This window comes from Lithobates pipiens, unplaced genomic scaffold (genome assembly GCF_037356315.1).
Source record: "Lithobates pipiens isolate NorthernLeopardFrog02 unplaced genomic scaffold, aLitPip1_a1.2 Scaffold_157, whole genome shotgun sequence".
In the NCBI taxonomy this organism is placed as follows: domain Eukaryota; kingdom Metazoa; phylum Chordata; class Amphibia; order Anura; family Ranidae; genus Lithobates; species Lithobates pipiens.
In genome coordinates, this window is record NW_027507746.1 from 701,416 (window position 1) to 727,928 (window position 26,513).

Sequence of the window (26,513 nt, forward strand, 5' to 3'; positions counted from 1 at the left end):
CACCTTGTGCATGTGCTGTGCCCACCATGCAATTTGCTGTGTTGTGCAGTACCAACCATGTCATGTGCTGTGCCCACATTATGATGTACTGTGCCTACCTTGCAATGTGCTGTAGTGGGCAGTGCCAACCATTAAATGTGCTGTATCCATGTATCCACCATGTAATGTGTTGTGCCAACCATGTAATGCACTGTGCTATCCCCCCCCCCCCCCCGTGTAATGTACTATGCTGTGCTGCCCCCCCACAGACTAGGCAAAGGAAGTGCATTGAGATCAGGAGTGCCTAGGCAAAGGAAGTGCATTGAGATCAGGAGTGCCTAGGCAAAGGAAGTGCACCGAGGTCAGGAGTGCCTAGGCAAAGGATAACCAGGTCATCGACTCGCCCTATTCACATACATCCAGGGCCGGATTAACATAGGGGCTATTGGAGCTGCAGCTCCAGGCCCCTTTCTCAAGATAGGCCCATTTGCCCAAAAAAAAAAAGAAATTAAAAAAAATAAAAAATTTAAAAAAAAGATTGACTTTGAGGATTGTAGCTCGGCGATCAGGAGTCACAGAGACCCCAATTGGGGGTATGTAGCTAAAGACCCACTCCAGCACTGGTTAAAATATGGGGCTGCTATCATCTATGGTTCCAGAGATACAGGGCTGCTTGCACAGCCTGTCAGAAGTTACATACAGAGCGGCAGTATAAATACAAGCTGGAACACTCTGCAGCAGACGGAGAGGATGACCTCACAGAGCTTATAATAATTATTTGTATATTACTTATGATAATTAACCCCTTGGCAACCAGGCCCATTCTGAGACTTCTCTCCTACATGTAAAAGTCATCATTTTTTTATGCTAGAAAATTACTCAGAACCCTCAAGCATTATATATTGTTTTAGCAGAGACCCTATGAAATAAAATGGTGGTATTTGCAACTTTTTATGTTGGAAAGAAACATTCATAAAACATTATTCATAAAAAAAACCCACTAAAGTTAGGACGATTTTTTGTTGTGTACTAAGCGATGCTTTACATTTTTTTTACAGGTTACATGTTTAGAGTTACAGAGGAGGTCTAGTGCTAGAATTATTGCTCTCGCTCTAATGATCTTGGCGTATGTAACCTGTGTGTATCTGGCTCTGATACTAACCAGAGCCTACCCAGGGACTGACTAGTATCTCTCCCCAGCCTGTCCCCACACACCCTCTCACCCGCTGACCTGTGAATGGGGCGATCACTCCCGCAGTGTTATTGTGTTCTGCCAGTCAATACAATGATTAGTGTTGCTAACTATAGCTGGCAGCACTGATTGTTTTGGGGAAAACCTGACAGGCTGGTTGTACTCAAGTCGGTTAATAGGTTGACTTGTATAAAACCAGCTAGCCCATACATAGATCGACTATGGCTGGTCTCTGCTTAATTGGTGTCATTTCAATCCATGACTGGCCCACCTAACCACTACGCAGTCCCTAAACATCCTTCCACAAACCTTTACATTTCTCCTTCCCAGATTACTTCATCCTCCTCTCCTATACATAGTGCCCACTGTCATACTCCCACACTTCTCTCCTATACATAGTGCCCACTGTCATACTCTCCACACTTCTCTCCTATACATAGTGCCCACTGTCATACTCTCCACACTTCTCTCCTATACATAGTGCCCACTGTCATACTCTCCACACTTCTCTCCTATACATAATGCCCACTGTCATACTCTCCACACTCCTCTCCTATACATAGTGCCCACTGTCATATCTCCAACACTTCTCTCCTATACATAGTGCCCACTGTCATACTCTCCACACTTCTCTCCTATACATAGTGCCCACTGTCATACTCTCCACACTTCTCTCCTATACATAGTGCCCACTGTCATACTCTCCACACTTCTCTCCTATACATAATGCCCACTGTCATACTCTCCACACTCCTCTCCTATACATAGTGCCCACTGTCATATCTCCAACACTTCTCTCCTATACATAGTGCCCACTGTCATACTCTCCACACTTCTCTCCTATACATAATGCCCACTGTCATACTCTCCACACTTCTCTCCTATACATAATGCCCACTGTCATACTCTCCACACTTCTCTCCTGTACATACTGCTCACTGTCATACCCTCCACACTTCTCTCCTATACATAACGCCCGCTGTCATATCCTACACACTCCTCACCTGTACATAGTGCCCGCTGTCATACACTTCTCTCCTGTACATAGTGTCCACTGTCGTACCCTTCACACTCCTCTCCTATACAGTGCCCACCGACATACCCTCCATACTCCTCTCCTATACATAGTGCCCACCGCCATACCCTCCATACTCCTCTCCTATACATAGTGCCCACCGCTATACCCTCCATACTCCTCTCCTGTAGATACTACTCACTGTCATACCCTCCACACTCCTCTCCTATACATAGTGCCCACTGTCATACCTCCAACACTTCTCTCCTATACATAGTGCCCACTGCCATACCTCCAACACTTCTCTCCTATACATAGTGCCCACTGTCATACCCTCCACACTCCTCTCCTGTACATACTACTCACTATCATACCCTCCATACTCCTCTCATATACATAGTGCCCACTGTCATACCTCCAACACTTCTCTCCTATACATAGTGCCCACTGCCATACCTCCAACACTTCTCGCCTATACATAGTGCCCACTGTCATACCCTCCACACTCCTCTCCTGTACATACTACTCGCTATCATACCCTCCATACTCCTCTCATATACATAGTGCCCACTGTCATACCTCCAACACTTCTCTCCTATACATAGTGCCCACTGTCATACCCTCCACTCCTGTACATACTACTAACTTTCATACCCTCCATACTCCTCTCCTATACATAGTGCCCACCATCATACCCTCCCTCCACACTCCTCTCCTGTAATTACTGCTTACTGTCCTACTCTCCTGTACATAGTGCCCACTGTCATACCCTCCACACTCTTCTCTTATATATAGTGCCCAATTTCATACCCTCTACACTCCTCTGCTGTGCATACTGCCCACTGTCTTACCCTTCACACTCCTCTCCTGCACATAGTGCCTTCTGCCATACCCTCTGCACTCCTCTCCTGTACATAGTGCCCACTGTTAGACCCTCCACATTCCTCTCCCTCACCTGCACATACTTCCCACTTTTATACCATCCACACTCCTCCCCTATGCCTCTTACCCACAAAAACTGTTCTTTAAAATGATATGTTAAAATGATACTGAATATCCTCAATGTTATCAGCTCTAGAATGGGCACTTTTGTCAGTTCAACTAAAGGAAATCTCACAGTCCTCATATTTGTTCTTCCCCATTATTAGTACTTATTTTATTTTGTAATGACTATTGTGATGTATAGAGGAACACGGGGGATGTCATCTACTCTAAATATAGCACTTGGAAAAAAAGCGTCCCTAAAATATATTTGAAATGTTGACAACCATGTACTTAGGCACTGCCCAAGGGCCACAGGGTCAGTAGGGGCCCCATGAGAGGCTCCGGTGATAGTAAAGCGGTAGTAAACTTTTCTAACATTACTACTTTTTAGAGGCCCTGGGGTAGGTTATGCCATAATGTACAAGTGTGCCCAGCATATTAGCACATTAGGGTACACTTAAATTGTCAGACTGAGCCCTCCAGTGCTGTGCTGTGATCAGTCTGGCGGGGCCCGGGCACTTCCATCTTCACCCGGACTTCCTTCTGGGTTCTGTGCCTTCCGTCATTTGCCTTGGCCAGTCTGCGTTGATGTCATTCCCACACATCCTCATGTGCATCCTCTCTCTCTCACCCCCCCCTTTCTCTCTCATCCTCCCTCCCTTACCCCTCACACCTCTTTCATCCCCTTTCTCTCTCTCTCTTCCTCCCTCTCTCTCTTTAATTTAATTTGTTATAACAAAAAAATTTTTCACTTTTATTTATTTATTGTTTATAAAAGGCCCCATCAAAATCCTCAGCACCAGACCCATGATGTTCTTAATCTGGCCCTGCATACATCCAGCTCAATGTCCAAACTAAGACAACAAAAACTCCTGATCAGGGGCGGGCTGACAACTTATGGGGCCCCCGGGCAATAGAAGATTATGGGGCCCCTGGGCAATAGGAGATTAAGGGGCCACACAGTATACACACACACACACATATATATAGTATACACACAGACACACACTGTCCCTGGTTTTATTGAGGCTGGCAACCCTGATGGGGCCCCCTAGTGGCATGGTGCCCTCGGGCAGTGCCAGAGTGCCCCAATGGTCAGTCCGCCCCTGCTCCTGATTATCTGCCTATCTACCCATCTTTCTGTCTGTGAGTCATCATATTTGTCCACCCAGACCGGAGATGAAACCAACATCAGATAATATACGTAGAGGGCAGCCATTTTTTCCTAATTACATATACAGGCTGTGTGTCCTGCTCAGTGATTGTGCTTTGCTGTTCCCCTCTCCCAATGGTTCAGTGTAACCTCTCTAGCAGCTTGTAGGCAGGTGCAGTCTGTTTTCTCCACTGCAGATGGCGCTCATCTGTAGCGGTTCTGCAGGTGGAGAGGAAGTCATGAGGAACATGGTTTTCTGGGGTCACTGGGGAAACAATCAAGTTGGATGCTGTTGGCCCATGTGGCTCTGGCAGCCATCTTGTGTCAGGCAAAGCCAATTTAAGGCCTTGGTTCTCTAATTTTGTGCTCTTTTTAGAAAAGGTGGCGGCAGGGGAGGGACTATTTTTTCTATTTCAGGCGCGGAAGAATGCCTCTACCGTGCCCGCTCCTCATGCTGGCTCTGCTGGCTAGTGCCGCTCCCCTGGCGCCGTGGAGTGATTCCTCTCTCTGCGCGTGACAGAAGTAGCAGTGAGGTGACAATTCAGGTGAGCAGCGATGGCAGAGGACGCAAAAGAAGCAGCTGGTATCGGCATCCCATCTGACTGGAATCGTTTGTGGACACTCCGGTCCAGGCAGCAGCAGGATCCGGGAAGAAGTGACTCCTGGGGCCCGGCTAACAATGACACAGGTGTGTGCTTGCTTGGGGGGGGGGGAGGAGCTGTACTACTGCAGAAGCATCTATACATTACGGCATTGGCGGCATGGGTGGCACTGTCTGCAGGTAACACATGCGTTATGGGCTGCTGCAGAGACAGTGCCACCGATGCTGCCAATGCCGTAATGTGCAGCAGAGAGTGGCACCCATGACGTTAACGCATGTGCTGCCTGCAGCCAGTGCCACCCATGCTGCCAATGGCATTATGCTACTGGTGGCATGGGTGGCACTGTCTGCAACACAATATGGCATTGGTAATGTGCTGCAGACAGTGCCACCCGTGCCGCCAATGCCGTAATGTGCTGCAGACAGTGCCACCCATGCCGCCAATGCCATAATGTGCTGCAGACAGTGCCAACAATGCCGCCAATGCCGTAATGTGCTGCAGACAGTGCCAACAATGCCGTAATGTGCTACAGACAGTGCCACCCATGCCGCAAATGCCATAATGTGTTGCAGACAGTGCTGCCAATGCTGCCAATGCTGTAATGTGCTGCAGACAGTGCCACCCATGCTGCCAATGGCATTATGCTATTGGCGGCATGGGTGGCACTGTCTGCAGCACAATATGGCATTGGTAATGTGCTGCAGACAGTGCCACCCGTGCCACCAATGCCGTAATGTGCTGCAGACAGTGCCACCCATGCCGCCAATGCCATAATGTGCTGCAGACAGTGCCAACAATGCCGCCAATGCCGTAATGTGCTGCAGACAGTGCCAACAATGCCGCCAATGCCGTAATGTGCTGCAGACAGTGCCATCCATGCCGCAAATGCCATAATGTGCTGCAGACAGTGCTGCCAATGCTGCCAATGCCGTAGTGTGCTGCAGACAGTGCCACCCATGCTGCCAATGGCATTATGCTATTTTGGCGGCATGGGTGGCACTGTCTGCAGCACAATATAGCATTGGTAATGTGCTGCAGACAGTGCCACCCGTGCCACCAATACCGTAATGTGCTGCAGACAGTGCCACCCATGCTGCCAACACCATAATGTGCTGCAGACAATGCCAACAATGCCACAAATGCCATAATGTGCTGCAGACAATGCCACCCATGCTGCCAATGCCGTAATGTGCTGCAGACAGTGACACCCGTGCCGCCAATGCCATAATGTTCTGCAGACAGTGCCACCCATGCCGCCAATGCCATAATGTGCTGAAGACAGTGCCACCCATGGCGCCAATGCCGTAATGTGCTGCAGACAGTGACACCCGTGCTGCCAATGCCGTAATGTGCTGCAGACAGTGCCACTCATGCCGCCAATGCCGTAATCTGCTGCAGACAGTGCCACCCGTGCCGTGCCATGCCGCCAATGCCATAATGTGGTGCAGACAGTGCCACCCATGCTGCCAATTGCATTATGGAGGGGCCAGGGGTGGGGCTGAAGGAGGGATCAAGGGCGGGACCAGGGGTGAAGCTAAAGGGGGTCCCATCAGGTAGGCTGTATGGGGCCCCATGATTTCTATCAGTGGCCCTGACTCCGGCTATTGCAATGTTACTGGTAACCATGATTCCACCCGGTTGGCAGTCTCCCCACTGGGTTATATGTGAACTATTGCTGTGTTTCTTCAATACACTTTTTTTACTGTACCAGACTGTACCACACTTCACCCCTTCCCCCATTCAGAAAGGATGTCTTTTAGAATTCTTAGAGCATGGATAGAATGTGACTGTGGTGTCTGTGTGGAGAGGCAGCAAGCATGGACTCACGTGTGATGGTGACGAGGAGGATGATGGTGATGAAGAGGAGCCCGGTGCAGAGAGATGACAGGAAGCAGATTAGGGCTGAGGAGGGTTGGGGCATCCACTTGGTCATGATGACTCCTGATAGGTAAGTGAGAGAGAAGGATGATAAAGAATTAGGATTCACTCAGATCTATGCCTTTCGGCAACATGAATACTGCAACGTGTGTACCACCGTGTGCTGCAGTGCCATTTATTTAACCCCAACACACTAATACAGAAGCGGGCAGAGCACAGCACTGCAGCACACCACCGCATTGGTACGAATGGGGCAGGTTGGTGTTTGGCTGGGTTGCAGTGCATTGGCCAATTATTCAAAAAGAATGGTCTGTCTTAAAGCAACACATGCTAAAATGTAAATTGGGCTCTAAACATTGGGGCTCTTTAAGCAAGGGCTGGGGCTCTATAAATACTTATTGTTGCAGAATCAATTACCAGATCCCTAAATGACACCAACAGCAGCCACCCGGTCTGTATAAGGAGATACTGGTATTAATTATGTTGCGTTTGCATCATCACATTTAACATGGACTTCCAACAGACCGCAATCCACCAATTATAGTTCCCAAAGCAAAGTTTATCGAGGCGCCATTCTAGAGCGGTACTTGGGAAGCTATATTGAGGGGGTAGAGATAATCTTGGGGAGAAATGGTTCTAAGGAGGCAGATTTGTACTGGGGGGGGGGCAGAGCTGCAATGAAGGGGCAGAGCTGTACTGGGAGATGAGATTTACTGAGGGGGCAGAGCTGTACTGAGGGGGCAGAGCTGTACTGAGGGGGCAGAGCTGTACTGAGGGGGCAGAGCTGTACTGAGGGGGCAGAGCTGTACTGAGGGGTAAGAGCTGTACTGAGGGGTAAGAGCTGTACTGAGGGGTAAGAGCTATACTGAGAGCAGAGCTGTACTGGAGGAAGAGCTATACTGGGGGAAGAGCTGTACTGAAGGGGCAGAGCTGTGCTGAGGGGACAGAGGTGTACTGAGGGAAGAGCTGCACTGAAGTGGCAGAGCTGTACTAAGGGGGCAGAGCTTTATTGAGGGGGACAGAGCTGTACTGAGGGGACAGAGGTGTACTGGGGGAAGAGCTGCACTGAAGTGGCAGAGCTGTACTGAGGGGGCAGAGCTTTATTGAGGGGGACAGAGCTGTACTGAGGGGGCAGAGCTGTACTAAGGGGGAAACAGCTGTACTGAGGAGGCAGAGCTGTACTAAGGGAAGAGCTGTACTGACGGGGAAGAGCTGTACTGGGAAAAGAACTGTACTGAGGAGGCAGAGCTGCACTGGGGGAAGAGCTGTACTGAGGGGGCAGATCTGTACTGAGGAAGAGCTTTAATGAAGGGGCAGAGCTGTACTAGGGGAAGAGCTGTATGGGGGAAAAGCTGTACTGTGGGAAGAGCTGTACTGGGGGAAGAGTTGTACTGAGGGGGCAGAGCTGTACTGCAGGAGAAAAACTGTATTAAGGGGTGGGTGTACTGGAGGAAAATCTGTACTGGGGGAGAAGTACTGGGGAAAACAGCTATACTGGGGGGACAGGTGTACTGAGGGAAGAGCAACAGACTGCAATGCACCAATTATAGTTCCCAATGCAAAGTATATCGAGGCACCATTCTAGAGCGGTACTTGGGAAGCTATATTGAGGGGGTAGAGCTAATCTTGGGGGGAAACGGTTCTAAGGGGGCAGATTTGTACCGGGGGGCAGAGCTGCAATGAAGGGGCAGAGCTGTACTGGGGGATGAGCTGTACTGAGGGGGCATAGCTGTACTGGGGGCAGAACTGTATTGAGGGGGAAGAGCTGTACTGAGAGCAGAGCTGTACTGGAGGAAGAGCTGTACTGATGGGGCAGAGTTGTATTGGGGGAGCAGAGATGGTTCGGGCACAGAGCTGTACTGAGAGAATAGCTGTACTGAGGTGGCAGAGCTGTACTGAGGGGGAAGAGCTGTACTGAGAGAATAGCTGTACTGTGGGGGCAGAGCTGTACTGAGAGACCATGTATGGACGTCCCTGTCCATACCCGCTGGACCATAAGTCCCCCAGTATAGCTCATCCCCCTCAGTACAGCTCTTCCCTTGGTACAGCTTTTCTTCCAGTACAGCTCTGCCCCCAGTACAGCTCTTCCCCCAGTACCTGACCAGGGTCAGGGGAGCTTGTTTTTTTTCCCCCACACTAGGATACATGCACTGTCCTGTCACCATTTGAGGAGGCCACGAGGATGGTGAGCACCTGTTGGAGCACACGCTGCGTGGAATAATGGACAGGGCACTTGAGGCTGAACAGAGGCAGCAAGAAGAGGACTTCGTTGCCTCTCAAGGCCCCTTTATCCAGACAGTGTTCCTGCTGTCCCGCCGATCACACAGGAAGAGGAGGAGGAGGAGGATTGTGTCAGCATGGAGGTGAAGCCTGGCACTCAGCATCAGCAGCAGAAGTCTTTTAGGGATGATTTACAGTCCCAAGAAACCCGTGGACTTGTATGTGGCTGGGAGGAGGTGGCTGCGGATCATGTCGTCCTTAGTGACCCAGAGGACTCTGGACTGAATGCCTCAGCTAACCTTCGCTGCATGGCCTCCCTGATCCTGCAAAACTTGCGGAAGTATCCTTGTATTCTTTGGAGAGGGATCATTACTGGCTGGCAACTCTCCTTGTTCCACGGTACAAGGATAAGGTTGCGGATCTTATCTTGCCGTAGCAGAGGGAGCAGAGAATGAGACATCTCCGGGAGGCCTTGCAGAAAGGTCTGTGCAATGCGTTCCCAGAGACTGGGAGGTTAAAAACTCCTGGTCCTGGACAACGTGTTGCTGAGGCTTGTTGTGAGGTCAGTCACAGAAGGAGCGGTGGAGAAGGTAGCCGTCTGACTGATGCGTTCAGACAATTTTTTTAGTCCACAGCCCCAAGGTATGATAGATTCCAGCTACCATCGCCAGCGTCTGGTTTACCTGGTGCAGGGCAAGGTCAGACTTGGACACCTTTCCCACCGAAAATCCTCTGGGTTACTGGGTCTTGGGGATGGATCACTGGCCAGAGCTTGCACAGTATGCAATTGAGCTACTGGCCTGTCCTGCATCCAGCGTTCTTTCGGAACGCACATTCAGTGCTGCTGGAGGCTTTGTAACCGATCACAGGGTGAGCCTGTCCACAGACTCGGTTGATCGACTGACCTTCATAAAGATGAATCAGTCTTGGATCACCACCAGTTACCAAGCACTAACCAAATTTTTTTTTTTAAAAGTGACATCCCTTCAAGACTGCCTATGTTGATACTGAGTGACTGTCCTGTTATGTTGACTGACTATCCTCTTCCTCCTCAATAGGGATGAGCCGAACACCCCCCGGTTCGGTTCGCACCAGAACTTTCGAACGGACCCCAAATTCGAACGAACGTTAGAACCCAATTGAAGTCTATGGGACTCGAACATTCGAAATGAAAAGTGTTAATTTTAACGGCTAATATGCAAGATATTGTCCTAAAAAGGGTTTGGGGACCTGGCTCCTGCCCCAGGGGACATGGGTCAATGCCTAAAATGTTTTTAAAAATGGCCGTTTTGGCGGGAGCACTGATTTTAATGACGATTAAAGTGAAAAAAAAGTGAAATATTCCTTTAAATATGGTGCCTGGGGGGTGTCTGTAGTATGCCTGTGAAGTTCCACGTGTTTCCCGTGTTTAGAACAGTCCCTGCACAAAATGACATTAAACGGAAATAATACCATTTAAAACTGCTTGCGGTTTTAATGTTATATCTGGTTCCTGCAATATGGTTGAAAATCATTCAGAAAAATGGCATGGGTAGCCCTCCCTGCCCATTACCAGCCTATTTGGGTCTTGTACGCATATTAAGTGGAACCCTGTACCCATATTAAAAAAAGGAAATGCGTGGGGCCCCCAGGCCCTATATACTCAGAACAGCAGTATACAGGCGGTGCAAACAAGACAGGGACTGTGTAGGTTTGTTGTGTTAAGTTGAATCTGTTTGTAATTTTCAACTGGTACATTTTTAAAGTGTAGCTCCAGTCAAAAAAACTATTTTTAAGCTTTTTGGAAAACATAGGGAAGGGTTATCACCCCTGTATAATTTGTTTTGTCGTCCATCTTTTTTCATCTCACTTGCTGTTGTCTCCTTCCGTTTGCAAGTAGGAGATGTTTGTAAATTGGATGTTTGAAAGTAGGGGCCTGCCCTATATGCTCTGCAGAAATGGCGGAACAAGGTGTTGGTTTTGCCACAACATTGTAAGCCCTCAAAGTGACTCTTGGTGGGCGCTGGAGCGCCCTGCTGTGAATGATTATATCAAGAATTGTAATTACATGCCATTGTTGAATAGTGGTAGAAAAATTTACCTTTGGTGGTTGTGGTGCTGGTGCCACAACACTATAAGTCCTCACCGTTACTCTGGGTGGGCACAGCAAGGGGCCCTCCTGTGAAATATTATATCAAGAATTGTAATTACATGTCCCTGTTAAACAGGGGCAGAAAAATTTGGCCTTAGGCACTGCTGCTGGTGCCACCACACTGCAACCTCTCCCATATACTCTAGTTTTATTGCAGGAATTAGCCCTGCTGCAAAGCATTGCATCAAAAATTGTACTTAAACGCCCCTGTTAAACAGGGGCAGAAAAATTGGGCCTTAGGCACTGGTGCTGGTGCCACCACACTGCAACCTCTGCCATATACTCTAGTTTTATTGCAGGAATTAGCCCTGCTGCAAAGCATTGCATCAAAAATTGTACTTAAACGCCCCTGTTAAACAGGGGCAGAAAAATTGGGCCTTAGGCACTGGTGCTGGTGCCACCACACTGCAACCTCTGCCATATACTCTAGTTTTATTGCAGGAATTAGCCCTGCTGCAAAGCATTGCATCAAAAATTGTACTTAAACGCCCCTGTTAAACAGGGGCAGAAAAGTTGGGCCTTAGGCACTGGTGCTGGTGCCACCACACTGCAACCTCTGCCATATACTCTAGTTTTATTGCAGGAATTAGCCCTGCTGCAAAGCATTGCATCAAAAATTGTACTTAAACGCCCCTGTTAAACAGGGGCAGAAAAATTGGGCTGATGGCATCAACCAGAACCAGAAATGTTTTTCCAACATATCAGCGGAGGAGGAAGAGGATAGACAATCAACATAACAGGACAGTCACTCAGCATCAGCATAGGCAGTCTTGAAGGGATGTGGTATTTCAAAAAAAATTATTCGGTTACATCAGCTTCAGGTGCTTGGTAGCTGTGGGTGATCCAAGACTGATTCATCTTGATGAAGGTCAGTCGATCAACTGATTTGGTGGACAGGCGCACCCTGTGATCGGTAACAAAGCCACCAGCAGCACTGAAGGTGCGTTCCGAAAGAACGCTGGATGCAGGACAGGCCAGTAGCTCAATTGCATACTGTGCAAGCTCTGGCCAGTGATCCATCCTCAAGACCCAGTAAGCCAGAGGATTTTCGTGGGAAAGGTGTCCAAGTCTGACCTTGCCCCTAGGTATTCCTGCACCATGTAAATCAGACGCTCGCGATGGGTGCTGGAACCGATCATACCTTGGGGCTGCGGACTAAAAAATTGTCTGAAAGCATCAGTCAGACGGCCACCTTCTCCACCGCTCCTTCTGACCGATGCCTCAGCAACACGTTGTCCAGGACCAGGAGTTTGTAACCTCCCAGTCTCTGGGAACGCGTTGCACAGACCTTTCTGCAAGGCCTCCCGGAGATGTCTCATCCTCTGCTCCCTCTGCGATGGCAAGATAAGGTCGGCAACCTTACCCTTGTACCGTGGATCAAGGAGAGTGGCCAGCCAGTAATGGTCCCTCTCCTTGATCCGAAGAATACGAGGATCCTTCTGCAGGCTTTGCAGGATCAGGGAGGCCATGCAGCGTAGGTTAGCTGAGGCATTCGGTCCGGAGTCCTCTGGGTCACTAAGGACAACATGATCCGCAGCTACCTCTTCCCAGCCACGTACAAGTCCACGTGTTTCTTGGGACTGTAAATCATCCCTACAAGACTGCTGCTGCTGCTGCTGATGCTGAGTGCCAGCCTCCACCTCCATGCTGACACAATCATCCTCCTCCTCCTCTTCCTCCTCCTCATCCTCTTCCTGTGTGATGGGTGGCACAGCAGGAACACTGTCTGGATAAAGGGGGCCTTGAGAAGCAAGGAAGTCCTCCTCTTCCTGCCTCTGTTCTGCCTCAAGTGCCCTGTCCATTTTTCCACGCAGCGTATGCTCCAAGAGGTGGACAAGAGGTACAGTGTCACTGATGCATGCACTGTCACTGCTCACCATCCTTGTGGCCTCCTCAAACGGTGACAGGACAGTGCATGCATCCCTGATCATGCCCCACTGGCGTGGTGAGAAAAAACCGAGCTCCCCTGACCCTGTCCTGGTGCCGTAGTCGCACAGGTACTCATTGATGGCCCTCTGCTGCGTGTGCAGCCGCTGCAGCATGGCCAATGTTGAGTTCCATCTGGTGGGCATGTCACATATAAGGCGGTTCTTGGGCAGGTTTAACTCCTTTTGGAGCTCAGCCAGCCGAGCACAGGCATTAAATGATCGGCGGAAATGCACACAGACTTTCCTGGCCTGCTTCAGGACATCCTGTAAGCCGGGGTACCTGCCCAAGAACCGCTGCACCACCAGGTTAAGGACGTGAGCTACACAGGGCACATGGGTCAGTTGTCCCTGTCGGAGGGCGGAGAGGAGGTTGGTGCCATTGTCGCAAACCACCATTCCTGGCTTAAGCTGGCGTGGGGTCAACCACCTCTCGGCCTGCCCCTGCAGAGCTGACAAAACATCCGCCCCAGTGTGGCTCCTGTCCCCCAAACAAACCAGCGCAAGCACGGCATGGCATCGTTTTGCCTGCGTACTTGCGTAGCCCCTGGAACGCCTATGGAGCACCGCTGGTTCTGAGGACAGAGCACTGGAAGAGGCCATGGAGGAAGAAGAAGAGGAGGGGGTGGAGGAGAGAGGTGTGTCACAACCAATAGTAGCATTTTGGAGGCGTGGTGGCGGAACAACCTCCAACACTACTGCACCTTGTCCTGCATCCTTCCCAGCTGCCAGAAGAGTGACCCAATGGGCCGTGAAAGACAGGTAACGTCCCTGTCCATGCCTGCTGGACCATGAGTCAGTGGTAATATGCACCTTACCGCTGACCGCCCTGTCCAGCGAGGCAAGGACATTGCCTTCCACATGCCGGTAGAGAGCCGGAATCGCCTTCCGTGAGAAAAAGTGGCGTTTGGGGACCTGCCACTGAGGAACCGCACATTGTACAAACTCACAGAAGGGGGCCGAGTCTACCAACTGAAAAGGCAGCAGTTGAAGTGCTAGCAATTTAGCCAAGCTAGCATTCAACCGCTGGGCATGTGGATGGCTGGGAGTGAACTTCTTCCGCCGGTCCAGCAGCTGGGGCAGGGACATTTGCCTGCTATAATCGGACGTGGGTGTACCGCTAGCAGAGTTCCCGGAAGCACTTGGCTGTGACACACCTAATTCTACACCTTCATTCCTCTCAGAGCAGGTTTCAGAGAGGACTGAAGGTCTAGTGGGGTTGGAGATGCCAGCTGATGAGGAGCAAGGAGAGGTCCGCTTTGTTCTTTGGTGTGGGTCTTTGAGGTACGCTTGCCAACGAGCTGCATGGCAGGTCAACATATGTCTGGTCAAGCATGTGGTGCCCAAGCGGCTGATGTTTTGGCCACGTGAGATACGCTTGAGACATATGTTGCAAATAGCAGCGGTGCGATCTGATGCACTCGTCTCAAAAAAGGCCCACACCAAAGAACTTTTAGAATAACGCGCAGAGGCAGCGCTCTGCACAGGCGGAGCTCTGCGGTGTGATTCAGTCGGTGTGCTGCCCCTAAGCTGGCCCCCGGAGGGCATCCTGCCTCGGTGGACATGTGCCTCCTCCTCCTCCTCCTCCCTCCTTCCAGGCACCTACGTGGAGTCAGTGCCCTCATCATCCCCTCCCTCTTCATCGCTGTAGCAAACCTGGTAGTATGCTGCAGCTTGTGGAACATGACTGCCAGATTGCTGTCCTTCTTGAGCATCCCCTCTCTCTGCGCTCACGCTACTGCCTTCCTCTAGCTGAGTATCATCATCAGAGCCCACAAAACACTGGGCATCCTCCTGGAGCATGTACCCAACACTGTGCTCAAAGAGTTCAGGAGACTCCTCAGGAGGACGTGGTGGGTCTAGGGAAGGAGTCACTGATGATGACATTGAGAGGAGGGAAGACGATGCGTTGGCAGCTGCTTTGCTACTACCCTGAGACTGGGTGAGAGAGGATGAGGAGGATGAAGAGGGCTTGGTCATCCACTCTACCAAGTCGTTGGCATGTTGCAGTTCAACATGTCCAGCTGCTGAAAAGAAGGACAAGCATGTCCCATGGCCACGTGCTGATGACAATGCACCGCGTCCATGACCAGCACTGTTGTCTCTAGACACAGAGCCTGCTTGCCCTCTTTTATCGGCTCGCGCCTGTCTGCCTCTCCTTGCTGGCCTTCCAGACATGGTAATGGCCTGAAGGGAGTTGGGTAAAACAGCAGTTGGGTAGTTTATATTGTGCTGGAGGCACACAACACCCACTAACTCCTGCAGATGCCTTTATTATAGAACACCAGAGATAAAGAGGTATATACAGATGTATACTGTGCTGTGCTGGAGGCACACACAACTTCCAATAACTCCTGCAGATGGCAAGTGGGCTCAAATAGAGAACAGCTATGTAGGTGGATATAGCGGTATGTACTGGGTACAGAGCACGCAGACAGCATGCACTATCTCCTAACACTACTGACTGCAAGCTCTATTATTAAAGATAGATCACTAGCTATATAGGTGAGGTGAATATAGCGGCATATACTGCGGTCAGGGCACGCAGACAATAACCAGAGAACACCAGAGATAAAGGGGTATATACAGATGTATACTGTGCTGTGCTGGAGGCACACACAACTTCCAATAACTCCTGCAGATGGCAAGTGGGCTCAAATAGAGAACAGCTATGTAGGTGGATATAGCGGTATGTACTGGGTACAGAGCACGCAGACAGCACGCACTATCTCCTAACACTACTGACTGCAAGCTCTATTATTAAAGATAGATCACTAGCTATATAGGTGAGGTGAATATAGCGGTGTATACTGCGGTCAGGGCACGCAGACAATAACCACTACACAACAGCAAGATAGAAAATCGGCCGAAAACGATCGATGTGTACTGTGTTGAAGGTACACAGAACACCCACTGCTTCAGACGCCAACACACTACACGAGGCCGCCGCGATGGCGGCCTTATATAGTGAGGGGCGTGCACTACACAGCCTGAGCTATGATTGGCCACAGGCATCCTGCCTGTGGCCAATCATGGCTCTCCTCGCTGCTGGCGCTGCGATTGGCCAAGCATGCGGGGTCACAGTGCATCCTTGGCCAATCATGAGCCAGCAATGCACTGCGCCATCGCAGTGCATTGTGGGCCGTGAGCGCCACGCGAATTTGACGCGAACGGACCAAAATGTTCTGATTTCGCCGAACGGACGAACAGCCAATGTTCGAGTCGAAGCTCATCCCTACTCCTCAATGATCCTGCTGATAGCTTGGAAGAACATTTTTGGTTCTGCGTGCCGCTACCAGTGGCTAAGGCCCAATTTTTCAGCCCCTGTTTAACAGGGGCGTGTAATTACAATTTTGATGCAATGCTTTGCAGCAGGGCTCATTCCTGCACTCCAACTAGAGTATCTGGGAGAGGTTGCAGTGTTGTGGCACAAGCACCACTGCCTAAGGCCCAATTTTTCAGCCCTTGTTTAACAGGGGCATGTAATTACAATTTTTGATGCAATGCTTTGCAGCAGGGCTCATTACTGCACTCCAACTAGAGTATCTGGGAGAGGTTGCAGTGTTGTGGCACAAGCACCACTGCCTAAGGCCCAATTTTCAGCCCCTGTTTAACAGGGGTGTGTAATTACAATTTTTGATATAATATTTCACAGCAGGGCCCGTTCCTGCGCCCACCGAGAGTAACTGTGTGGACTTACAGTGTTGTGGCACCAGCACCACCACCACCACAACCACCAAAAGCCCAATTTTTCTACCACTGTTCAATATTTTGCAGGAGGGTTCATTGCTGCGCTCAGCTACAATATTTGTGAGTGGTTGCAGTGTCGTGGCACCAGCACCAGTGCCTAAGGCCCAATTTTTCAGCCGCTGTTTAACAGGGGCGTGTAATTACAATTTTTGATGCAATAATTTGCAGCAGGGCTCATTCCTGCTCTCCAACTAGAGTTTCTGTGAGGTGTTGCAGTGTTGTGGCACCAGTGCCTAGGGCCCAATTTTTCAGCCCCTGTTTAACAGGTGCATGTAATTACAATTCTTGATATAATATTTCACAGCAGGGCCCGTTCCTGCGCTCACCGAGAGTAACTGTGTGGACTTACAGTGTTGTGGCACCAGCAACACAACCACAACCACCAAAGGCCCAATTTTTCTACCACTGTTCAACAATGGCATGTAATTACAATTATTGATATAATAGTTCACAGCAGGGTGTTCCAGTGCCCACCAAGAGTCACTTTGAGGGCTTACAGTGTTGTGGCAACACCAACACCTTAGGCCCCCATTTCTGCAGGACATATAGGACAGGCCCCTACTTTCAAACATCCAACTTACAAACGTCCCCTACTTGCAAACGGAAGGAGACAACAGGAAGGGAGATGAAAATAGACGGACGGCAAAAAAAATATACAGGGGTAATGTTTTCCAAAAGCTTAAATATAGATTTTTTGACTGCTACACTTTAAAAATGTACCGCTTCAAAATTACAAACAAATTCTACTTAACACAACAAACCTACACAGTCCCTGTCTTGTTTGCACCGCCTGTATACTGCTGTTCTGAGTATATAGGGCCTGGGGGCCCCACGCCTTACCTTTTTTTAATTTGGGTACGGGGTTCCCCTTAATATCGGTACAAGACCCAAAGGGGCTGGTAATGGGCAGGGGGGTACCCATGCCATTTTTCTCAATGATTTTCATCTGTATTGCCAGAGCTAGACATTACATTAAAACCACACGCAGTTTTAAATGACTTTTTTTCCGTTAAATGTCATTTTGTGCAGGGACTGTTCTAAACACGGGAAACACGTGGCACTTCACAGGCATACTATAGACACCCCCAGGCACGATATTTAAAGGGATATTTCACTTTTTTTTTCACTTTAAGCATCATTAAAATCAGTGCTCCCGAAAAAACGTCCGATTTTAAAACTTTTTTTTTGCATTGATACATGTCCCCTGGGGCAGGAGCCAGGTCCACAAACCCTTTTTAGGACAATAACTTGCATATTAGCCTTTAAAATTAGCACTTTTCATTTCAAACATTCGAGTTCCATAGACTTTAATGGGGTTCTAAAGTTTGTACGAAGTTTTGGTCTATTCGAAGGTTCTGGTGCGAACCGAACCGGGGGGTGTTCGGCTCATCCCTAGTGATCAGTGGGAAGAATGTTCCTTACATTGGTGATTAGTAAGAAGAATGTTCCTTACATTGGTGATCAGTGGGAATAATGCTCCTTACATTGGTGATCAGTGGGAAGAATGCTCCTTACATTGGTGATCAGTGAGAAGAATGTTCCTTACATTGGTGATCAGTGAGAAGAATGTTCCTTACATTGGTGATCAGTGAGAAGAATGTTCCTTACATTGGTGATCAGTGAGAAGAATGTTCCTTACATTGGTGATCAGTGAGAAGAATGTTCCTTACATTGGTGATCAGTGAGAAGAATGCTCCTTACATTGGTGATCAGTGAGAAGAATGTTCCTTACATTGGTGATCAGTGGGAAGAATGTTCCTTACATTGGTGATCAGTGGGAAGAATGTCCCTTACATTGGTGATCAGTGAGAAGAATGTTCCTTACATTGGTGATCAGTGAGAAGAATGTTCCTTACATTGGTGATCAGTGAGAAGAATGTTCCTTACATTGGTGATCAGTGAGAAGAATGCCCCTTACATTGGTGATCAGTGAGAAGAATGTTCCTTACATTGGTGATCAGTGAGAAGAATGTTCCTTACATTGGTGATCAGTGAGAAGAATGTTCCTTACATTGGTGATCAGTGAGGAGAATGTTCCTTACATTGGTGATCAGTGAGAAGAATGTTCCTTACATTGGTGATCGGTGAGAAGAATGTTCCTTACATTGGTGATCAGTGAGAAGAATGTTCCTTACATTGGTGATCAGTGAGAAGAATGTTCCTTACATTGGTGATCAGTGAGAAGAATGTTCCTTACATTGGTGATCAGTGAGAAGAATGTTCCTTACATTGGTGGTCAGTAGAAGAATGTTCCTTACATTGGTGATCAGTGGGAAGAATGTTCCTTACATTGGTGATCAGTGGGAAGAATGTTCCTTACATTGGTGATCAGTGGGAAGAATGTTCCTTACATTGGTGATCAGTGAGAAGAATGCCCCTTACATTGGTGATCAGTGAGAAGAATGTTCCTTACATTGGTGATCAGTGAGAAGAATGCCCCTTACATTGGTGATCAGTGAGAAGAATGTTCCTTACATTGGTGATCAGTGAGAAGAATGTTCCTTACATTGGTGATCAGTGAGAAGAATGCCCCTTACATTGGTGATCAGTGAGAAGAATGCCCCTTACATTGGTGATCAGTGAGAAGAATGCCCCTTACATTGGTGATCAGTGAGAAGAATGTTCCTTACATTGGTGATCAGTGAGAAGAATGCCCCTTACATTGGTGATCAGTGAGAAGAATGTTCCTTACATTGGTGATCAGTGAGAAGAATGTCCCTTACATTGGTGATCAGTGAGAAGAATGTTCCTTACATTGGTGATCAGTGAGAAGAATGTTCCTTACATTGGTGATCAGTGAGAAGAATGTTCCTTACATTGGTGATCAGTGAGAAGAATGTTCCTTACATTGGTGATCAGTGAGAAGAATGTTCCTTACATTGGTGATCAGTGAGAAGACTGCCCCTTACATTGGTGATCAGTGAGAAGAATGTTCCTTACATTGGTGATCAGTGAGAAGAATGTTCCTTACATTGGTGATCAGTGAGAAGACTGCCCCTTACATTGGTGATCAGTGAGAAGAATGTTCCTTACATTGGTGATCAGTGAGAAGAATGTTCCTTACATTGGTGATCAGTGAGAAGAATGTTCCTTACATTGGTGATCAGTGAGAAGAATGTTCCTTACATTGGTGATCAGTGAGAAGACTGCCCCTTACATTGGTGATCAGTGAGAAGAATGTTCCTTACATTGGTGATCAGTGAGAAGAATGTTCCTTACATTGGTGGTCAGTGAGAAGAATGTTCCTTACATTGGTGATCAGTGAGAAGAATGTTCCTTACATTGGTGATCAGTGAGAAGACTGCCCCTTACATTGTTGATCAGTGAGAAGAACGTTCCTTAAATTGGTGGTCAGTGGGAAGAGTGGCCAGCATTCTACACTTACAGACAAATAAAAAGTTCTGGAACTAAGCAAGCACCCTCACATGGGGGGGGGGGGGTCTATATTAACCACAACTTCCAGCAACCTCTGGAGGAACCCTGGGCTTCCATGGAACCGGGATGAGAATGGCTATTAAATAATTTTTCTTGAATCTGTTGATGTCTTATAATATATAGTTAATTCAAAAGAGATTGCACTGAAATTGTACAGTCAGATTGTAAAGTGTGTGACAGATTGTCTCCCTCACCTTGTGTCCTGCAGTGGTGTGGAGTCCTCTGAGTTGGAGATATTATAGTACGTTGTTGGTGTCCTCTGATTCCTGGTGTCTGTCCCGGCTTGTCTCGAGAAGTGAGCCATCACCCTCCCTCCTCCTTCCTTCCCCATCCAGAGATATTTCATCATCACTCTCACTAGTATGAAAGCCGCAACTTCCCATCACGAACCCCCCCCCCCCCCCCCCCGGTGTGAGGATCAGGGTGGGGGAAGTTTCATTTATAGCTATAAAATGTATATTATGAGTAATGTAAGCCAGTAGTTGCTTTATTTGAAGAGTTCCGCATAGAATAGACGGCAACTACTGAGACAATGAACACTCTGACCAATAGTATAAAATGACTATTAGTATATAAAGTGCAGAGATCAGGTGTATACAGTATATAGATCAGGGTTCAGGAGTGTATAATTACTATCAGCATATAAATACATATTGTATACACCTGACCTCTGCACTTTAGCCCAGCAAAAATCCCTCCAAAAAGCCATTGGCTACCTCTGCACCTGTTTTCCACTGCTCATTTCTTTGCCCCATCACCCCTCTTGAACCCCTCGGCTCTGTACCTCTAAGCTTTGCATTCTCTTACAGGGCGAAATTCTACACCCTTCTTGCAGCACTCACCTCTGCACCTTTCAGCTTTGTGCTCCTCTTGTACCAATCACCTCTGCACCCTCTTGGACCACCCACACACCTCTCAGCTTTGCACCCTTCTTACACCACTCAATTCTGCACCCCCCTTGCACCACTCACCTCTGCTCCTCTCTAATACTGTGACATCAATCTGACCCCTAAACCTAATTCCTAAATTCAATCTGGCCTGTAGACCTATCCCTATAACCTAGCCTCAAAATCAAACTCTTCACCTCAACCTGACCTCTCAACGTAGCCCTTACCTGCATCCTGACCACTAGCCCTAACAACTAACCTAAACCCAACCCCTAAACCTAATGACAAACCTCCATCTGAAACCCAGCCAATAACATAAGCCTGAACCCTAAACCTAGACATTTTGACTTGAACCCTAAAATCAACCCTCAACTTGAACACTAGACCTAGCCCTTACCTCAGCCTGAATCCTAAACCTAATCATTAATCTTAACTTGAACACTATACCTAACCATTGATCTCAGCCTAAACCCTAGACATAACTCTCAAACTGAACACTAGACCTAGCCATTACCTCAACTTAAATCTTAAACCTAAACCTCAACCTGACCTCTCAACGTAGCCCTTACCTGCATCCTGACCATTAGACCTAACAACTAACCTAAACCCGACCCCTAAACCTAATGACAAACCTCCATCTGAAACCCAGCCAATAACGTGAGCCTGAACCCTAAACCTAGACATTAACCTTTCGACTTGAACCCTAAAATCAACCCTCAACTTGAACACTAGACCTAGCCCTTACCTCAGCCTGAACCCTAAACCTAATCATTAATTTTAACCTGAACACTATACCTAACCATTGATCTCAGCTTGAACCCTAGACATAACTCTCAAACTGAACACTAGACCTAGCAATTACCTCAACTTGAATCTTAAACCTAAACCTCAACCTGAACACTAGACCCAGCCATTACCTCAGCCTGAACTCTAAAACCAACCATTAACCTCAACCCGAACACTATATCTAACCATCAACTTTGATATAATCCATAGATCTTACTATTAACTTCATCCTAAATCTTAACCTTGAACATTAAACCTAAACCTTAACCTCAACCTGAACACAAGACCTATCCATTAACCTCAACCCAAACACTATACCTAACCATCAACTTTGATATAATCCATAGATCTTACTATTAACTTTATCCTTACTCTTAGAATTAACCATTAACCTCAGCCTGAACATTACACCTAACCATTATCCTCAACCTGAACACAAGACCTAACCATTAACCTCAACCTGAACACAAGACCTAACCATTAACCTCAACCTGAACACAAGACCTAACCATTAACCTCAACCTGAACCTTAAATCTCACCCTCAACCTCAACTTGACCCCAGACCTATCCATTAACTTCAACCTGAACCATATACCTAGCTATGACTCCTAGACCTAGCCATTAACTTTGAACTCAAGCCTAGACCTTGCAGTTAACCTCAACCTGACCTCTATGACCTAACTTTTAACCTCAACTTTACTCCTAGACTTAACTGTTAACCTTAATTTGTAAATTGAATCCTCTACCCCTTCCTGACCCCTAACATTAACCTGGAACTAAGCAGAAACTTGACCATTTGAGAGAACTTGACCAAAGCATTTATGTGTCAATATTTTATTGTTTTAATAAAGAAAAGGTTATAAACATTTGCATTATTGGTGTTGAGTGTTATCTTTGTGTGGCACTACCCCCATGGGGGCTGCTGGTGATAACTTGTTCATCCTAAATAGCACAAAGGGTGTCAATCCCCACAAGCACCAGTCCATACACACCAAATCCAATAACTTAGTCTAGGGCAGTGATGGCAAACCTTGGAACCCCAGATGTTTTGTAACTACATTTCCCATGATGCTCAGCTACACTGCAGAGTGCATGAGCATCATGAGAAATGTAGTTCCAAAACATCTGGGGTGCCAAGGTTCACCATCACTGGTCTAGGTAATGTCTTTTTGGTATTCATTGCATGAAGAACTTTAAACAGGAGAGAGGTTAGGGCATGGATACTACAAAGCACTTGCACAGTAACAGGAGGACACACTTCTCTCTAGGATCCCACTCCAGGACTCTGCTGAGGACAGGGAATGGCCAGTGATCTGAGACCCTATGAGAGCCATCTCAGTTCAAACTACCTCTAAGACTTAAATCCAAAAAGCACACAGTCACCAGGAATTAATCAAGGGTCATTACTCAGTCCCCAAGCACAGGTACACACCTTCCAGCCTTCTCCGGACACGGTCCGGTGAGGGAGACAATCTTTCTCCAGACCCCGTCCCTTGTGGTGAAGTGCTTCAGCCAGCTCCAGGTCCCCAGCTTTGCCACAGCTGAGACCTCAAAAAACAGCAGCTCAATCCACAAGCTTCCTCCTAGGGAAGCAGCCTTAGAGGCTTTGGGACCCTCTATGCTGGGGAAAGAACCCTCTCCCCAGGGCTTCAGACAAACAAACACCTCTCCAGTCCTCTTCTGGACATGCCTCTCCAGGGATCGACTATAAAAAGTCTTGTTTTTTCGTTTTTTTTCTATCTCTCGCCCTATGTTCTGGAACCTTCTTCCAGAGACAGGGGCAAGCAAGAAAACTCCCAGCCTGCGAAACCCCCGAACAAACAATCACTGCTCCCTTGGCTGCAGAAGGAGACAAAAACGACACTTGCCCAGCATCCTACACTAGGAGGGTGCTACATCTCTTACTGTGAGGTCAACTAAAGGACGTCCAAGTCCCCAGGACATGTACACACCTTCCAGACTTCTCCAGACACTAGGAGGGTGCTACACTAGGAGGGTGCTACATCTCTTACTGGGAGGACAACTAAAGGATGTCCAAGTCCCCAGGACATGTACACACCTTCCAGACTTCTCCGGACACTAGGAGGGTGCTACATCTCTTACCGTGAGGACAACTAAAGGATGCGTCACACAAAACTGAGAAGAAGACTTATCTTGGTGGTGAACTCATACAATATATAAACTACAGTATAGTTTTCAGCTCGCAGTTAGTGGAGTGTACATAAACTTACTGTCCCTCAAGAATATTGGAAGGTAGCGAAAGATGAAATGTGAGATAGACAGATATAGAAGATAGAAGAAACATCTTTATCCCAGCCAGAGACCCCCCCCCACCATCAATCCCCAAATCAGTGCATGTCACTTGCCTTCAGGTTCTCGAATGTCCTTTTGCTTATCCTGTACTATGTCTGCCAATCTTTCACAGAGTATTATTCAGGACATTGTGTTTTTAGTTGTGTAAGTGTTTATCCTGGAGGATTTCCGAGGTCATGTGACAGATATTTGTGGTGAAAAAAAAAAGATAATGTTTGGGATAGATTTAGAATAAGGCTGATCCAGCAAGTTTGGAGATATTCATATTAGTCACAGATTATATTACCAAATATTTTGATCCTGGAGCAGGGCTGGACTCGGACAGAAATTTGGCCCTGGACTTCATCCAGACCGGCCCACTTACATTTTGAGTGTCCCATCACCAGCCCCCTTACATCAGAGTGTCCCATCACCAGCCCCCTTACATCAGAGTGTCCCATCTGCACCCCCTTACATCAGAGTGTCCCATCACCAGCCCCCTTACATCAGAGTGTCCCATCACCAGCCCCCTTACATCAGAGTGTCCCATCACCAGCCCCCTTACATCAGAGTGTCCCATCAGCACCCCCTTATATCAGAGTGTCCCATCTGCACCCCCTTACATCAGTGTCCCATCACCAGCCCCTTACATCAGAGTGTCCTTTCAGCAGCCCCCTTACATCAGAGTGTCCCATCACCAGCCCCCTTACATCAGAGTATCCTATCAGCAGCCCCCTTACATCAGAGTTTCCCATCACCAGCCCCCTTACATCGGAGTGTCCCATCACCAGCCCCCTTATATCAGAGTGTCCCATCAGCAGCCCCCTTACATCAGAGTGTCCCATCAGCAGCCCCCTTACATCAGAGTGTCCCATCAGCAGCCCCCTTACATCAGAGTGTCCCATCAGCACCCCCTTAAATCAGAGTGTCTCATCAGTACCCCCTTACATCAGAGTGTCCCATTACCAGCCCCCTTACATCAGAGTGTCCCATCATCAGCCCCCTTACATCAGAGTGTCCCATCACCAGCCCCCTTACATCAGAGTGTCCCATCAGCACCCCCTTAAATCAGAGTGTCCCATCAGCACCCCCTTAAATCAGAGTGTCCCATCAGCACCCCCTTAGATCAGAGTGTCCCATCAGCACCCCCTTAAATCAGAGTGTCCCATCAGCACCCCCTTAAATCAGAGTGTCCCATCAGCGCCCCCTTACATCAGAGTGTCCCATCAGCGCCCCCTTACATCAGAGTGGCCCATCAGCAGCCCACTTATATCAGAGTGTCCCATCAGCACCCCCTTACATCAGAGTGTCCCATCAGCACCCCCTTACATCAGAGTGTCCCATCAGCGCCCCCTTACATCAGAGTGTCCCATCACCATACCCCTTACATCAGAGTGTCCCATCAGCAACCCCTTACATCAGAGTGTCCCATCAGCGCCCCCTTACATCAGAGTGTCTCATCACCATACCCCTTAAATCAGAGTGTCCCATCAGCACCCCCTTACATCAGAGTGTCCCATCAGCACCCCCTTACATCAGAGTGGCCCATCAGCACCCCCTTACATTAGAGTGTCCCATCAGCACCCCCTTACATCAGAGTGGCCCACTGAGCCATTGGCCCACCGGGAAACTCCTAGTAGTCCCGATGGCCAGTACATGCCTGTCCTGGAGTGATAGATTTTGGGCACATTCATCAGATATAGAAGATTGTTCCCTGTTTTCCACAGTTCCTAAACTGGTGAGGCGTCAGGAAAATAGTGTAGAAGGCATCAGATACCAGCGTGAGTTACTTTGTAAGGAGTCTCTATAAAGGACACATCAAATTTTCCCGGATTTATTGCATTATTCCATTTATTCCAAGATTCATCTCTAGGTTTGATTCTCATACTTTCAATGGGGATTGTCATTTTTCCAAATGACGTGTATAGCTAAAGGGCCGCTGGATTTTGGGTCCCCCTACTCCTGCACAGATTATGTGAATAACAACTTGGATAGGAAAAAGGGGTTATGAGATACCCAAAACTGAATTCAATAGATGGAGGGGCAACTCCTCTATATACTGCTTGCAGGAAAAAAAAAATGAATCCCAGATTGTACTCCAGTGCCGGCTGATGCTCCAAATTTTTTGGGGGGGCGCAAACAAACTGAAAAAACCCCCATCAAGTGCAGCCACTGTGCCCATCAAGTGCAGCTACTGTGCCCATCAAACACAACCACTGTACCCATAAATTGCCGCCACTGTGCCATCAAACACAGCTACTGTGCCCATAAATTTCCGCCGCT

At 48.1% G+C, this 26,513-nt stretch overlaps 1 protein-coding gene across 3 annotated transcripts in view; it reads right to left on the bottom strand.

The window, feature by feature from the left end:
- Positions 1-24,396, bottom strand: part of LOC143981430 (asialoglycoprotein receptor 1-like) — a 48,857-nt gene extending 24,461 nt beyond the window's left edge. The window contains exons 1-2 of one of the 3 annotated variants that reach the window (XM_077479261.1): positions 24,305-24,396; positions 6,753-6,866 (exon numbers count right to left, since the gene is read on the bottom strand). In XM_077479261.1, coding sequence (XP_077335387.1) covers positions 6,753-6,858 — 106 coding nt within the window. In that variant the 5' untranslated portion in view covers positions 6,859-6,866; positions 24,305-24,396. Of the gene's footprint in view, positions 1-6,752; positions 6,867-20,458; positions 20,601-24,304 lie in introns of those variants that run through there. The other 2 variants (XM_077479260.1, XM_077479262.1) reach the window with 2 other exon arrangements.
- Positions 24,397-26,513: the final 2,117 nt, after the last annotated feature.